The 15,174-nt window shown below is 39.1% G+C and overlaps 1 protein-coding gene and 1 long non-coding RNA gene across 2 annotated transcripts in view; one reads left to right on the top strand and one right to left on the bottom strand.

Moving 5' to 3' along the window:
- The first annotated feature begins 7,529 nt into the window (after positions 1–7,529).
- Positions 7,530–15,174, top strand: part of LOC129392560 (uncharacterized) — a 27,620-nt gene continuing 19,975 nt past the window's right edge. Inside the window, exon 1 of the long non-coding RNA XR_008618682.1 lies at positions 7,530–7,844. This is a non-coding gene — a long non-coding RNA (uncharacterized lncRNA). The remainder of the gene's footprint in view (positions 7,845–15,174) is intronic.
- The window catches only part of HIF1A (hypoxia inducible factor 1 subunit alpha), a 43,229-nt gene continuing 40,464 nt past the window's right edge, over positions 12,410–15,174 (bottom strand). The window contains exons 13-15 of the mRNA XM_007109893.4: positions 14,132–14,240; positions 13,445–13,571; positions 12,410–12,956 (exon numbers count right to left, since the gene is read on the bottom strand). Coding sequence (XP_007109955.2) covers positions 12,805–12,956; positions 13,445–13,571; positions 14,132–14,240 — 388 coding nt within the window. The 3' untranslated portion in view covers positions 12,410–12,804. The remainder of the gene's footprint in view (positions 12,957–13,444; positions 13,572–14,131; positions 14,241–15,174) is intronic.

Here is a 15,174-nt window from a genome sequence, read left to right as displayed (position 1 = left end):
AATTGTGAAATTTTTTGTTCTAGTTCTGTGAAAAATGCCACTGGTAGTTTGATAGGGATTGCACTGAATCTGTAGATTGCTTTGGGTAGTAGAGTCATTTTCACAATGTTGATTCTTCCAATCCAAGAACATGGTATATCTCTCCATCTGTTGGTGTCATCTTTAATTTCTTTCATCACTGTCTTATAGTTTTCTGAATACAGGTCTTTTGTCTCCATAGGTGGGTTTATTCCTAGGTATTTTATTCTTTCTGTTGCAGTGGTAAATGGGAGTGTTTCCTTAACTTCTCCAAGGACATGGTATATCTCTCCATCTGTTTGTATCATCTTTAATTTCTTTAATCAGTGACAGCTTTACTTCTTTTTCAATTGGATTCCTTTTATTTCTTTTCCTTCTCTGATTGCTGTGCCTAAAACTTCCAAAACTATGTTGAATAATAGTGGTGAGAGTGGATAGCCTTGTCTTGTTCCTGATCTTGGAGGAAATGGTTTCAGTTTTTCACCATTGAGAATGATGTTGGCTGTGGGTTTGTCATATATAGCCTTTATTACTTTGAGGTAAGTTCCCTCTATGACTACTTTCTGGAGGGTTTTTATCATAAATGGGTGTTGAATTTTGTCAAAAGCTTTTTCTGCATCTATTGAGATGATCATATGGTTTTTCTCCTTCAATTTGTTAATATGGTTTATCACATTGATTGATTTGTGTATATTGAAGAATCCTTGCATTCCTGGCATAAACCCCACCTGATCATGGTGTATGATCCTTTTAATGTGCTGTTGGATTCTGTTTGCTAGTATTTTGTTGAGGAATTTTGCATCTATATTCAGCAGTGGTATTGGCCTGTAGTTCCCTTTCTTTGTGACATCTTTGTCTGGTTTTGGTATCAGGGTGATGGTAGCCTCGTAGAATGAGTTTGGGAGTGTTCCTCCCTCTGCTATATTTCTTCCAGAGTATCTTGACTGTTCTTGGACCTTTGCTTTTTCATGTAAATTTTAAATTGAACTTGTCAACTTTCTCTAATAGTACCATTGGGATTTTGATTGAATTGCATTAAATCCATGTCACTTTGAGAAGGATAGCATTTTTATCATATTGAGTATCCCTATCCTATAAGTATTTAAGTAATCTTTAGCATCATCAATAAAGTTTTATAATTTTTCCTGCATGTGGATCAATTTCCTGAGCCTATGCACACAGCCACAGTGTGATGATAGTGGTTTTAGCAGAGCTCTCTTTGACTGTCTCTTTCCCTGGTCTTTCTGTTAAGCTGTCTGCCTCTTTTGGTATCACACCCAGCTAGTAGACTCCACTAAATGCCAGCTGATTGTTCTCCTGCTTTTGACAATGTCCTGGGGCATGAACTGCTTCATAGTTCAATTATATTTAGGTTCCTTTGCAGAGATAGCCACTGAATGCAGTCTTGAGGTTTGTTCTGATCCCAGAGGGCTCTTCTTAGTTGTCTCTTTCTCAGGCTCTCTCTGGTAAACTAGCTGGTCTGCAGTTTAGCTTCTTGCTGCATGGAGCCACCAGCCTCCTCTTAATTACTTGCCACCAAAATATGCATTGTTTTCAAGAGCACCTTGAAGTTTGAATTTTTTCACACTCTTCCAAATAAAATCAGTTCCTCTGGGGAGAACTTCAGAGTTCTCTGTTCTAGTGGACTTTTCTCTCCCCCGGGCAAAATCTCTGAGCCAATGCTCAAGCTGGGAATGGGGACTGTGTGCCATGTCTTTCAGAGTGATACCCCTGCTTTATAAGCAGGGTTCTGGAAGTGGGCATTAGCTTCTGCCCCTCAAGCTGTCTCTCCTGGCATGGAACCCCCATGTGAGCTGTGTGAGATGGGGCGAGGGTGACTGGGATCCCAGCACTCATAGCGTCCTGAATCTGGGATAGGGCCTCTGTCCTATGAATAGTGTCTGAAAGGAAGAAAGGAGTTCCTAATCTCTCCAATCTTAAATTCCTATAAGTAGGACATACTTATCTGGAATTTAACATTTGCAACATGAAGCTAAGGAGGATGAGAAATGCTGGCAGCTTGGCTCTCCCAGGGAGATCCATAGTATTTTTACTGAGATCTCAGGGAAGAGTGAGCTCCACCTTCTTGGCCATGCCTGCCCAGAGTGGAGCTTTTGTCATACTGAGCAGGGTGGGGGAGGCAGCAGGTCATGGCTCAGGTGCCACTGACTCTTGCTGTTCCTACCAAGATTTAGTAGGTTTTCTTGACTAAATGTTTCTTCATCTGCTTTATTCCCTTCAAACAATTTCAAGAAACTTTAAATTGTTGTTGTCTAAAATTTTCACCAGTTATAGTTGTTTCACGGGGTAGTAAGTCCATAGGGCTCCTCATACTGCCATTTTCCTGGGCATGCATTTAAAGGCAACTCAGGTTTTCAACCATCTAATGTAGAACAACTCACCTCAAGAAGATAATTAAAATTTTAGTGTGATAAATATGAAAGAGGTGAGCACAGCACAACATGGGAACACCTAGGAGAAACTCCTAACCAGTCCCTGAGAGGATAAGCTTTCTAAAGTAGAACTGAATTGTGAAAAATCAGGGAAAGAATTAAGAAGATGAAGATGAAAATAGGAAGAGCGCTGCTGATGCAGAAAAAAAGCAAGTGCAAATGCGCAGAGGAAGAGAGAATGTTAGGAAGTTTTATCACTGCAGCACTGGATGAAAAAGAAAGAAGCTGTAATATTTGGAAAAATAGGCAGGAGATCCCAAGGTCTGGAATGCTTTGTGCTGGGAGATTCCCCCCCACCACCGAAATTCTTAGTATTCTTGTATATTCTGAGCCTTCTAAGTGAAGATGCTTGAATATAAGTCCTAAAGACAGAAAACTCTGAAGAGGTTTAGAGACTTATCTCCCCTGGAGCCATTTGCTTGCATTCCAAGGCTGTAAAGGAAAGACAGAGACCCTCCTTTCTCCCCTCCCCACAGAGAAATTTGTTTACATTCCTTAGATGGGCAGATGTGCCAGCTGCTGCATGTAAGCTCCAAGTCTCATAATTTGAGGGTTCCTCTCTTGTGGTACAAACCCTGCTGCACATACAGGTGAATATCTGGCCCTCACTGTGTAGCCTGTGGGGAATTGGGGCTCCAGGCAACCAGAATTAACATGCTCTATGAATAATGAATGGCCTGTTCTCTGGTCTAGAGGTCTAGTGTTTCTGTGTGTGTGTGTGTGTGTGTGTGTGTGTGTGTGTGTGTGTGTATCAGATCCTCATAGTTTTGGACTTAACACCAAATATAAAAGCATTTGAACTATCAGCTAAAGACAATCAATAGCTATGAATATTTTTTAAAATGTTTTTTCTGTTAACAGAAGTAATCATATTTCCTATACAATATTATAAAGATACAGAAATGTAATATTAGTAAAAGTCTTCTGATACTCCACCCCTCAAGGACAATTGCTATTTTACATTCAGAGTTTTTAAGTATGGAAATAACATAACCATAGTTTTGTTTTAGGAAGATTGGTTTAGCAACAGTGCAGTGCAGCAGGGATGGGGCAGATAACAGGGGAGGTATAGGAAACACAGGCCAGAAAGGATGAGGCTGTATTAGTGGACATGTAGAGAATGGTGTAAATTAAATACCTAGAAAAAAAAAAAAAGACTGTGTGTCACTGACTTTGACGATTTGATAACACTAAAGCATTACTGTTAAAGTTTTAGGTGTAAGAATAGTATTGCGCTATGTCAAAAAGAGAATATAATTTTTAGAGATACATACTGAATTATTTACAAATGAAATTATATGATGTCTAGAATTTGCTTCAAAATAATGGATGGGGAAGGGAGGGATGCATAAAGGTACTGATGAAAAAAGCCACGAGTTGAGATCTTTGAAGCTGGTACTGTGGCTGATGCTGGATAAGGCACCCAGATGTCTCAGGAATGACTTACGCTTCTGGCTGCTTGGAGTGCAGCAGCAGGTGGTCCTCAGCTGTCAGTCCTCCTTGGGGATTGTCTCAGCGGAAGAAAAGCGCCTCATTAAAGGTCATTTCTTCTGAGGGCAGCCCACATTCAATGACTGATCACTGTAGGGGCCTCAGCCCTCTCTGTAACTTGGTACCCCTCTCAAGGGCTATCTCAGGTCCACACCTCCCATGTGGCTGCTGAAAGCCTCTGCTGGGACTGCATCTCAGCTCAGTTTCTCCCTCTGTCCACTTCTGCTTTTTCCTGTCCGCGTGTTTTTCCTTAAAACTCTCCCTGATAAATGTCCTGCAATCTCCATCTTGCGGAGTCTACTTCCCGAAGAACCCAAACTGTGGAGACACTTTGACATCATTATACTATTCTCTTTACTTTTGTACATGTTCAAAAGTTTCCATAATGAACATTTAAGAAAAGGACAGCATCAGACTGGATGTGGTGCATAAGGGTAAAAGTGACAAGTTTTGTCTAGGGCTCTGATTTTGGAGACTGGGTGGTGTCATTCACTGAGCAGGTGATGCAGGAGGAAGAGCCATTTGGAGGGCATATGAGGAGTTAGTTTTTGTTTTTTTAGGATTTTACTTTTTTTCATCATTTTTATTTATTTTTTAACATCTTTTTGGAGTATAATTGCTTTACAGTGGTGTGTTAGTTTCTGCTTTATAACAAAGTCAATCAGCTATACATATACATATATCCGCACATCCCCTCCCTCTTGCGTCTCCCTCCCACCCTCCCTATCCCACCCCTCTAGGTGGTCATAATCGCATTTCAAGTCCATTCTCTATGTCTGTGTCTTTATTCTTGCCCTGCCCCTAGGTTCTTCAGAACCATTTTTTTAAAAAATTCCATATATGTGTTAGCATATGGTATTTGTTTTTCTCTTTCTGACTTACTTCACTCTGTATGACAGACTCTAGGTCCATCCACCTCACTACAAATAACTCAATTTCGTTTCTTTTTATGGCTGAGTAATATGAGGAGTTAGTTTTTGAGAGGCCAAACTTGACGTGCCTGTGGGGAGCAGTCTGGCCTGGACATGGACTATCAAGCTAGAGATAACTCTAGGTAATGATGATGATAATGAGTTATTACCTTGGTAGTAACTCTAGGTAAGGTAATGATGACTTAGAACATCTTTAATGACCAATACAAACTTCACTTGTGTTTGCCCAGTTATAGCTGAACGTGTTAGAACCTCGTAGAATGGGAATTAACCCATTGATAGCAGACACCACATTCTAGACTATTTCTATCACCTACAGGTCTCAGAAGAACCCTGTCTTAGTCTGTTCAAGCTGCTAAAACAAAACACCATAAACTGGGTAGCTTACTCCTCATGGTTCTAGAGTCTGGAAGTCCAAGACCAGAATACTATCTTGGTTAGTGCTAGCTGGTGAGAGCCCTATTCCTGGTTGCAGATTCCTAACTTCTCATTGTATACTCACTTGGCCAAAGGGGCGATGGAGCTCTCTGGAGCCTCTTCAACAAGGAAGGGCACAAATCCCATTCATGAAGGCTCCACCCTCATGACCTAATCACCTCCCAAAGTCCCCACCTCCGAATACTGTATCATCTTGGAGGTAAGATTTCTACATATGAATTCTGAGGGTCCACAAACATTCAAAACATCACAAACATCTTAGACTCAGTCAACCCTCAGTAATTGTTCTTTGAATAAATGGATTTCATTAGAAGAGCTAGAAAATGGTCCTGTTTTCCCCATTCCATTCCTCTGATCATTTCTTCTCTGGTCTCTGTCACACAAGATCCTCTCCTACCTTCAATCATGTGAGTTGTCCTTGTGCAAGCAGAGTGCAAGGTTTTAGGAAAAATCAAAGATGAATCAGATGGGAACCTCGCTCTGAAGGAACTAAGAGTTTGGTAGGGGAGATAAGACATGCATAAATGATCACAGAAGGTTGAAAAAAAGAAAGAGAAGTAAGAAAGCAGGACTAAAGGTGAAGTCACAGGGATGGCAAATACTCGCAGTTGAATTTGCCTACAAAGAGGAAAAGCACCTACCCAGGATGTGCTGGCTCCTCTCTAATTTGTGATGTTAGTAGCTTACTTCAGTTAGGTTTTTGCTTTAAATACTCTACCAGTAGGCTGGAGAATTAGGCAACAGCTTATAATGGCTTACCCAAAGCTTGTCCAGTACTCCTATTAGAGTATGTCATAAGCAGTTGTGTGTGGAACCATTTAAAAAAAAAAAAAAAGCCGTTTTAAAGAGCCAGTAATATTATCCAGAAATATATGGAAAGGATCTCTACATAAAAGTGTTTCTTAATGTTTTAATATTTCAAAGATCTCTAAAAAATATTTGACTTAACAACGTCCTAGCCTACTTGTCAGGCTATATATGTTTCTCAATTTTAAAAAATGCTTTTGTGATAAACATTAAAGAACCCCACTCCTCCAATCCCCTGGCCTGCTCTCCTCCGTGAAGAATCGCCAGTTTACAATGATTTATTTAGCATCCATAAGACCAAAAGAGTTGTAGTATTCTCCCTAAATGACACCTCTCTAATTAAGCACAAACACGGTGACTGAGGCTACAGTTCAGTTTTTATTAGGAAAAAAATATTTAGAACACCTCGGCCACTTGTTCTAAATGTTAAAATTAAAAGAGAATTTTTAATGTCCTATTTTTTAGGAAATTCTATTTGAGAAAACATGAACAATGAATTTTCCTGAAAAAAACAATTTAAAATAAAATATAAAATGTAGTCAGCTGTGTATATACAAAAGCGAGGTTATTTATTCTAAACAATACCTGGCTCCGTACTTTACAACAAACTGCGCAATCATAACCTAATTACAGGAGACTAAATTTAATGCCCCAAGCTTTTCTGTTTTCCACAAACTCACCTCCCTTCTTTCCAAAAAGATTATCTTCCAAAGGATTCTCAGGGTGCAGACACACAATAAATTCAAAAACATTACAAGCAAAAAAAAAAAACCAAACAACACAAACCAACAATAATAAAAACCCATCCGGGGCAGCTAAAGTTTCCATTTAATTACTTAATCAAGCATATCTCAAAGTGCTTTATTTAAAATAAACGAAGCCTTTGAGTGACTTAGGGGTAATATGTTGAAATGAACACACAACTTCTCTGTTTTTGATAAGATTAGTAGATAGGACTAATGTTTTTAAACTGTTGCATACCTACGCAATCTGTTAGGCGACCCCTCGGCATTTCTCTGTTCTACAGAGCACAGCTTAACACTCCAAAGCATCTGCTTGGGAGTTCGGAAGACAGCTCTACCTACAGCAACACTTCACTTCTCCTTCCCTCAAATCTCCCCCCGCCCCCCAAACTCCAACATCCAAAACGGCCAACTTTCAAGGGAAGGCAGCCGAAGCGAGCAGGTTACGGAAGACAAAAGGCAGGGCGGGACCCACGAGGCCCTGCCGGCCCTTCCGTCCGCGCGCGCGCGCGCGCATCCTAAGGCCGGGCGGGGCGGTGCCTCCACATGCTCTCCCACACGTAGGCGGGAGCCTGGAGCAGCAACCACACGCGCCGCTCCTGCCACCTCGCGCTGGCCCCCAGACCCGGGCCGCGGGCGGGGGCCGGGGCTGCGGTGCTGAGCCCCAGCACGTACTGGGGCGTGGCCTGCAGCGCGGCGGGCGGGGTTTGCAGAAGTTTCTCCGGGCAGCTCACATTTCACATCGTCATCATGTAGGCACCAGGGCGCCAGGGACAGAAGTGGTACCGGTCCCTTCCGCATCCTTGCTGTTCTCCCCGCTGAGGGTCTGATCACTGCCGCTCTCAGGCACCTGTCTTGCCTCTCCGTGCCGGAATGGAACGAAGACAAAGGAATAAAAGAAATAAATAGTACAAGGAGATCGGGTGTCTGAGCAGCGTCTTGGATAATACCGTCCACTACAGGTAAGAATAAAAATTATGTCCAAACCTCTGAAAGATGTGAACACAACAAAGCTCCGGAAGGTGTTCATAGGAGGGTAGAGGTAAGATGTAGTTTTTGTCTTACAGGGAGACTATTTCATTTCACATCCTACAGATTGAACTAATTCTCTGTAAAATGATCTGGGACAGCAGGCTCAGCTTTATTTAAAAGGAGGAAATATGAGCATAGTGGTTAGTGGCAGACTTAAAAAGCACCCCAGTAAAATTTTTTTTACATTTTTGTTGGTTCCACATAGCAACATGTTTGCAAAGGTTTTATTTAACCAAACATCGTTTAAAAACAAAAAAAGATTTTGTATTATTTGCAACTTGTTTTTGACGTTGCTACATTGGAAATTTGAACTTTTGGAATGTTGAGGTTTCTGCAAAGCCAGTAACTTTAAGTTCATCATTTTTGCATTTTAGAGGTTGTAGGGGGAAATCAAACTTTAGAATGGTAGTTGTGAGGTTAATACAAACTTAAAATAAATGTGTCTAGCATGCTATTAAATCAAACAGCGCTGACAGAACCATACCATATATTCATCTGGCCTTTTATAGTTTATCAACGTGCATTTCATATACTACCTCATTTACCTGAGTTAATGTCTCCATAGCCAAACACCGAAATCTCTAGCTCAAACCCAAAACCCACTAAATAGCACCAGAACACCACTTTTTTTTTTTTAATCCCACATTTGTTTATTTATTTATTTTTGGCTGTGTTGGGTCTTCGTTTCTGTGCGAGGGCTTTCTCTAGTTGTGGCGAGCAGGGGCCACTCTTCATCGCGGTGCGCGGGCCTCTTAACTATCGCGGCCTCTCTTGCTGCGGAGCACAGGCTCCAGATGCGCAGGCCCAGTAGTTGTGGCTCACGGGCCTAGTTGCTCCCTGACAGAACCATACCATATATTCATCTGGCCTTTTATAGTTTATCAACGTGCATTTCATATACTACCTCATTTACCTGAGTTAATGTCTCCATAGCCAAACACCGAAATCTCTAGCTCAAACCCAAAACCCACTAAATAGCACCAGAACACCACTTTTTTTTTTTTAATCCCACATTTGTTTATTTATTTATTTTTGGCTGTGTTGGGTCTTCGTTTCTGTGCGAGGGCTTTCTCTAGTTGTGGCGAGCAGGGGCCACTCTTCATCGCGGTGCGCGGGCCTCTTAACTATCGCGGCCTCTCTTGCTGCGGAGCACAGGCTCCAGATGCGCAGGCCCAGTAGTTGTGGCTCACGGGCCTAGTTGCTCCGCGGCATGTGGGATCTTCCCAGACCAGGGCTCGAACCCGCGTCCCTGCATTAGCAGGCAGATTCTCAACCACTGCGCCACCAGGGAAGCCCAGAACACCACTTTTATTCCTTTCCATTTGCCTTGCCATTCCTCTCATAGAACATCCCCTCAGTGTCCTCTATGATTTCATTACCGTCAAGGGACACCCACCCTCAGTTCCCTACACCCCCATTGCTTTCTATTTGCCATTTAAACAATTAATGGAAAAAGGGGTAAGGTTCTACTGGACTGGCTAGGACTTCACCAGCTCAGACACTCTGAATCATAGGCCATCTCTCCAAGACTGTTTCCTCATCTACAAAATGAGATACAGGTACTATTTCATAGTGTTTTTTTTAAGATTGTGAGATAACATGCAAAATGCTTAGCACAAAGTCTAGCATATAGCACTTAAAGACATTAGATTCATTTTAACTCCTAATCTAAAAGAAGTTGTACCTAGCAGTGGTAGGCTCCCTGGGGAACTCTTTTTCAGTTCCAGAGTTAATAGTGAGGCTTAGAACAAATGAACAAAATACACTAAACTCCTTTGCCATACTTTTTTCAGATGCGAAAATAATACTGTGGTCATTCACTCACAGCACCGCCAGAGGAAGACGTATAGGCATTCATCAGGAAGGGAGACAATACAGGACTGTAGCTGCTGGGGTAGAGCTATACTTGGCTAAAGGCATTATAAAGACATTTGTTACTACAGTCTCAAAGAGGCTGGCACAATGCTGGGAGGAAAGGCTGGTTCTGCTATTTAAAACAGCTTCAAGCACTCCAGGGGGCTTACTTTCTGAATGACCAAGGGGTGGATACTTGTTTTCTCCCAGCTTTACCATCCTTTAAAGTGGCTTTCTCATCTAAATCATTGCTCCACAAGTCATTTTCCTACCCTTAGTCATTACAGATCTGACCATTAACTAATATTTGAAAACGATAAACTTCTAGATTTCAGCTTAAGTTAATTTGCTAACAAAATGAGCAGAATTTTAAATTTCAACCTGGGAATATTAAGCAACTACTTTATTCTAAAATACCACCTCTAGTACTATCTGTAATTAAATGCAGAAGCACTTTGGATCATAGTATTTGCAGTGAAATATGCATATGCCCCTAAAAACTTAGATTGAGTCTTAATATTGTAAACTTTTGTTCCCATATTTTCATGTAATTGTAATCAGATTTTCTTCATTCTAAGATAAAAACAGCCTCCCAAGATCTGTGGCTTAATTTTGTCTAGGATATTTTGTTCCTGTAACCTCAGGATACAGGGCCTAAGGCTCTGGCACTGCCTATGTAATTTGTCCATAAAAATAATTTGCTGTTACTTCTAGGAGCAGGGATTCACTGTTTCTTATTATATCTTTTTGTGCTGTCTGGTTTTTTAAATTTTAAGTGGGAATGTATTACTTTTACAATCATAAAAGAAATAACGCTCTTTCATTTTTAAAATATAGGAAAAAAATAAAGCTATTTAAAAAATTTAAAATATACAGTATCATTAAGACAAAAACAAAGCAACGTTTTTCCAGCTTCATATTGGAGTCAGAAGACATAAGTTTAAATCTTTGGTCTGCCATTTATTACCTTTAAGGCTTGGACAAATCCTTTCTCATTTGAGGTCTAAATTTCTTCATCTGTGAGCGACAACAGATTGGAAATCTTTAGAGCAGGGGTCCCCAACCCCCGGGCCACAAACTGGTACCAGTCCGTGGCCTGTTAGGAACCGGGCCCACAACAGGAGGTGAGCGGCAGGTGAGCGAGTGAAGCTTCATCTGTATTTACAGCTGCTCCCCATCGCTCGCATTACCGCCTGAGCTCCTCCTCCTGTCAGCATTATGGTGAGTTGCATAATTATTTCATTATATATTACAATGTAATAATAATAGAAATAAAGGGCACAATAAATGGAATGTGCTTGAATCATCCGAAACCATCCCCCACCCCCCATCCGTGGAATAACTGTCTTCCACGAAACCGTTCCCTGGTGCCAAAAAGGTTGGGGACCGCTGCTTTAGAGGAACTTTCTAGCCCTTACAACATTATGTAACTATAATGTTCAGGATTTGCTTCATTCATCCCATTCATATTAGAACATTAAAATTTTGTTTTAATAAATTAAAGGTTCATAAATGACAAGTTTCTTTCCTAAAAGCATACTTTTTACAGTGGAACATTATGGTTTGTTATATTTAACATTACATTTAGGGACACAGTATAACTTAAGGTGATGGCAATAAGATAAATGTAGAAATAGACAAGAGTAATGTAATATTCATAAAATACTTAAACTGTTGGTAAACAATATTATGAGTTGGAGGTGTTAAAGCAAACATTATTTTAACATAAAAGCTGATCAAAGGGGGCCTGGTCCACAGAAGATGTTTATTTGATGTAACAAAACAATACAGTTAGTGTTAGATCCAACCACAAAGAGCAAAAGGAATGAAAAATTTGTACAATGCACATAGAAAAACAATATGTTTACTGTGACAACTATATATTTCTAAAATAATGCTTTTCTAAAATTACTCAATTATTGAAATCTATATGAAAACAGAATGATGTTAATAGCGACAAAGTGCATAAAACCAAACATCAAATTTTGAGCAAATTAACATACTAGGCAATTTTGCTAACAAAGCATGATTTTTTTCTTGTTCACAATCTGCTCAAAATACCTTTATACCAACAGGGTGGGCAGAACATTTAGGTTTAATATCAATTACACAATATTAGCATAAACTTCCACAACTACAGATAGGGTATTGTTTTCTTTTGCGCTGGCAAAGTGACTACAGAAACATCAGATCATTTCTCTGAATTGAGAATTTTATCCAAATAAATGCCACATACCTTCCAGATATATGCATATCTTTCTATATCATGTAAATGGCTTTACCCATTTAAATAATAAACCATACAAGCATTTAAGAATCATTATTATATGATTAACAATGTCATGTTCCAGGTTTAATAATTTCATAGGCCAAAAAAAATTTCTTCTTAAAAACTAGTTTTATAAATGCAGAATATATTGCATGAGTAACTGCTGGTATTTTTTTTAAGAAAATATATTGTGCAATTGTGGCTACCATGTACTGCTGGCAAATCATTACTGTTTATGTAAAATGTGAAAAAACTGAGTAAAAATTTTTCAAACTCATCATGATGAAAGGTTACTTGCCTTCTTAAAAAAAATTACATTGGCATCTTATTAAAAATAATTCGATAAGGGACAAACTCCCTAGCAAAAAACTGAGTAAAAATTTTTCAAACTCATCATGATGAAAGGTTACTTGCCTTCTTAAAAAAAAATTACATTGGCATCTTATTAAAAATAATTCGATAAGGGATAAACTCCCTAGCCCAAAATAAATAAATAAAAAGGTGCATTTTAAAAATGATGCTACTGCAATGCAATGGTTTAAATACCAAAGAACTGTGAAAATGTGCTGTGTGTGATCTGGCATTAAGGAACATACTAAAAAAGAGCATTAATGTAAATTAAGTAGAAAGGGGATCAAAATTGAACTAACCAAGTTTGTGCAGTATTTGTAGCCAGGCTTCTAAAATTAGATATAGAAAATATAAATAGACTGCTTTAGGTAATGAGCCACCAGTGTCCAAAAAAAGGAATGAGATTATGAAAAAGCTCAGTTAACTTGATCCAAAGCTCTGAGTAATTCTTCACCCTGCAGTAGGTTTCTGCTGCCTTGTATAGGAGCATTAACTTCACAATCATAACTGGTCAGCTGTGGTAATCCACTCTCATCCATTGATTGCCCCAGCAGTCTACATGCTAAATCTGAAAAACAAAGAGATACTTAAGTATTTATTCATCTAATCCATGAATATTATTAAACAGCCACTATGCACTAGGTATTGGGGAAAATAAGGCAAATAAGCGCTAGAAGGGTTTTAGTCTATTAGGCAAAACCACAATCGTGTAAACAAGAAAGTGCAAAAAAGTGTTACTGGTGCTATGTCACAAATGTTTAAAGGATACCTTGAAGGCACAAAGGCGTGATAAACCAATGTAGAAAAAGGCATTAAAATGTGCAAGTTTCAGCTTCTATTCAATATTGAAAGCACACAGACACAGATCAAAGATAATTACTAAAAATTCATAGTTCCATCTTGAAATAGCTATTACTGATCAAATAAAATGCAACTTTACTTTTTAATCCTGCTAAGGAGTGAAAATCACTCTCACTTGGAGTAAAGCTCCTAAATAAAAGTTTCATATATTTTAATTCTCTTTGTGATGTTCAAGGGCAGAAAGAATAAACTAACCAGAGGGTATTAAAATAATTGTCTTTTGCTCCATTCCATTCTGTTCACTAGATTTGCATCCTTTTACGCGTTTCCAAGAAAGTGATGTAGTAGTTGCACGATCATCTGGTTGCTGTAATAATGTTCCCTAAAAACAGTAAAGTTATTTCAATTTTACTATGTTGAATATTTTTTAAGTCAAAACTTTGAAATCAGTGTAAGTTTGCTAACAATATGTGGGCAAGATTCTTAAATACTGCCCTATGTTATTTTAAATTATTTTTCTTCATACTACTATGGTGAATTCATTTGCTGCTCCTTATGACAGCTACGTGTGTAAATGCTTTCCAGTTAATTTGGTCTGAAAATATCAGTATGGATTACACCAGCACTGACTGTTCTGTGGGTAAGAAGGGAAAGTAACCTAAAGGGAAGAGAAAGAGACTTGGTGGTGATACTGGGTGTGGAATGAGGGGAGAACTATACTTACTCAAAATACATCTCTAGTGTTTGGAATTTTTACACCAAGACTGGATTCATTAAATGTTCGTATTTTTAAGAAAGAGTGTGTACAAGTGGAAAAAAAACAGTGTATAACTTCTGAAAATGTAACATTAGTATTTGGAAGATACAAGGAGTTACCTATATATCTAACTTAGAAATAGCACATTAGCTACAATAGAAAAGCAAACATACTGTCACACTTACAATTCCTACTGCTTGAAAAAGTGAACCATCATGTTCTATTTTTCGCTTTCTCTGAGCATTCTGCAAAGCTAGTATCTTTGGACTTAGTTCTTCCTCAGGAACTGTAGTTCTGAAAAATATTTTGAAATAAAATTATGGTTGTTTTATTTATTTAAAAAATATCCAGTTAGCTTTTTTAAAATGAAATATATAATGCCTATTTTCCAACACTAAGGAATATTATGTTATACATAAGAGAACCGTCCTGATTACTAAAGTTTATTACCTTGAAAGCCGAAGTTCATATTTTAAAACAAAATTTCCTAAAATATGCATTTCCCTATTTAGAAAATAGAATTGAACAGAACTAAATTGATGTCAAAGAGTTAAATATTGGCCTTTCATCCTACCTAATACACAGATATTCTTGGGACTACTGTAATAAAAGATTAATTTCACATTTGTGTTACGCTTTCAGTTTATAAAACATGGCATGTTCATTAGTTCACTGTAGCTTCACTCCAATCCCCAAGATAATACAGGTAATATAATACACATTCTATAAATGAGAAACCTGAGGCCTGTCAGGTAACTTGCTCTGTTACTAATTAGTTGCAGATATGGAAGTACACTGCAGGTCTCCTGATACCCAGTCTCCTTCCCAGTGATCCTCCCACTAAGCCATTTTGCCCTCAGTATTGACCTGGTTATCAAACTTGAACTACCTGCATCTAAAATTAATGCTAAATAGTGAAGAACTGTTTTATGTGTCAAGTACATTGATTTTGTTATATCTGTTTCAACTTTTCAAGAACCGCCCGCCCACCCCCAACATAATCACAATAGTTCCTTGCTGTCCCATCTAGTTGAGAATGGCATATGGGTAAGGAATGTACTACTCTTTTTTAAAAAATTCTGTGGGCTTCCCTGGTGGCGCAGTGGTTGAGAGTCCGCCTGCCAATGCAGGAGACCACGGGTTCGTGCCCCGGTCCGAGAAGATCCCACATGCCGCGGAGCGGTTAGGCCCGTGAGCCATGGCCGTTGAGCCTGCGCGTCCAGAGCCT

Source organism: Physeter macrocephalus, chromosome 11 (genome assembly GCF_002837175.3).
Source record: "Physeter macrocephalus isolate SW-GA chromosome 11, ASM283717v5, whole genome shotgun sequence".
Classification (NCBI taxonomy): domain Eukaryota; kingdom Metazoa; phylum Chordata; class Mammalia; order Artiodactyla; family Physeteridae; genus Physeter; species Physeter macrocephalus.
This window is presented reverse-complemented; position numbering and strand designations above follow the sequence as displayed.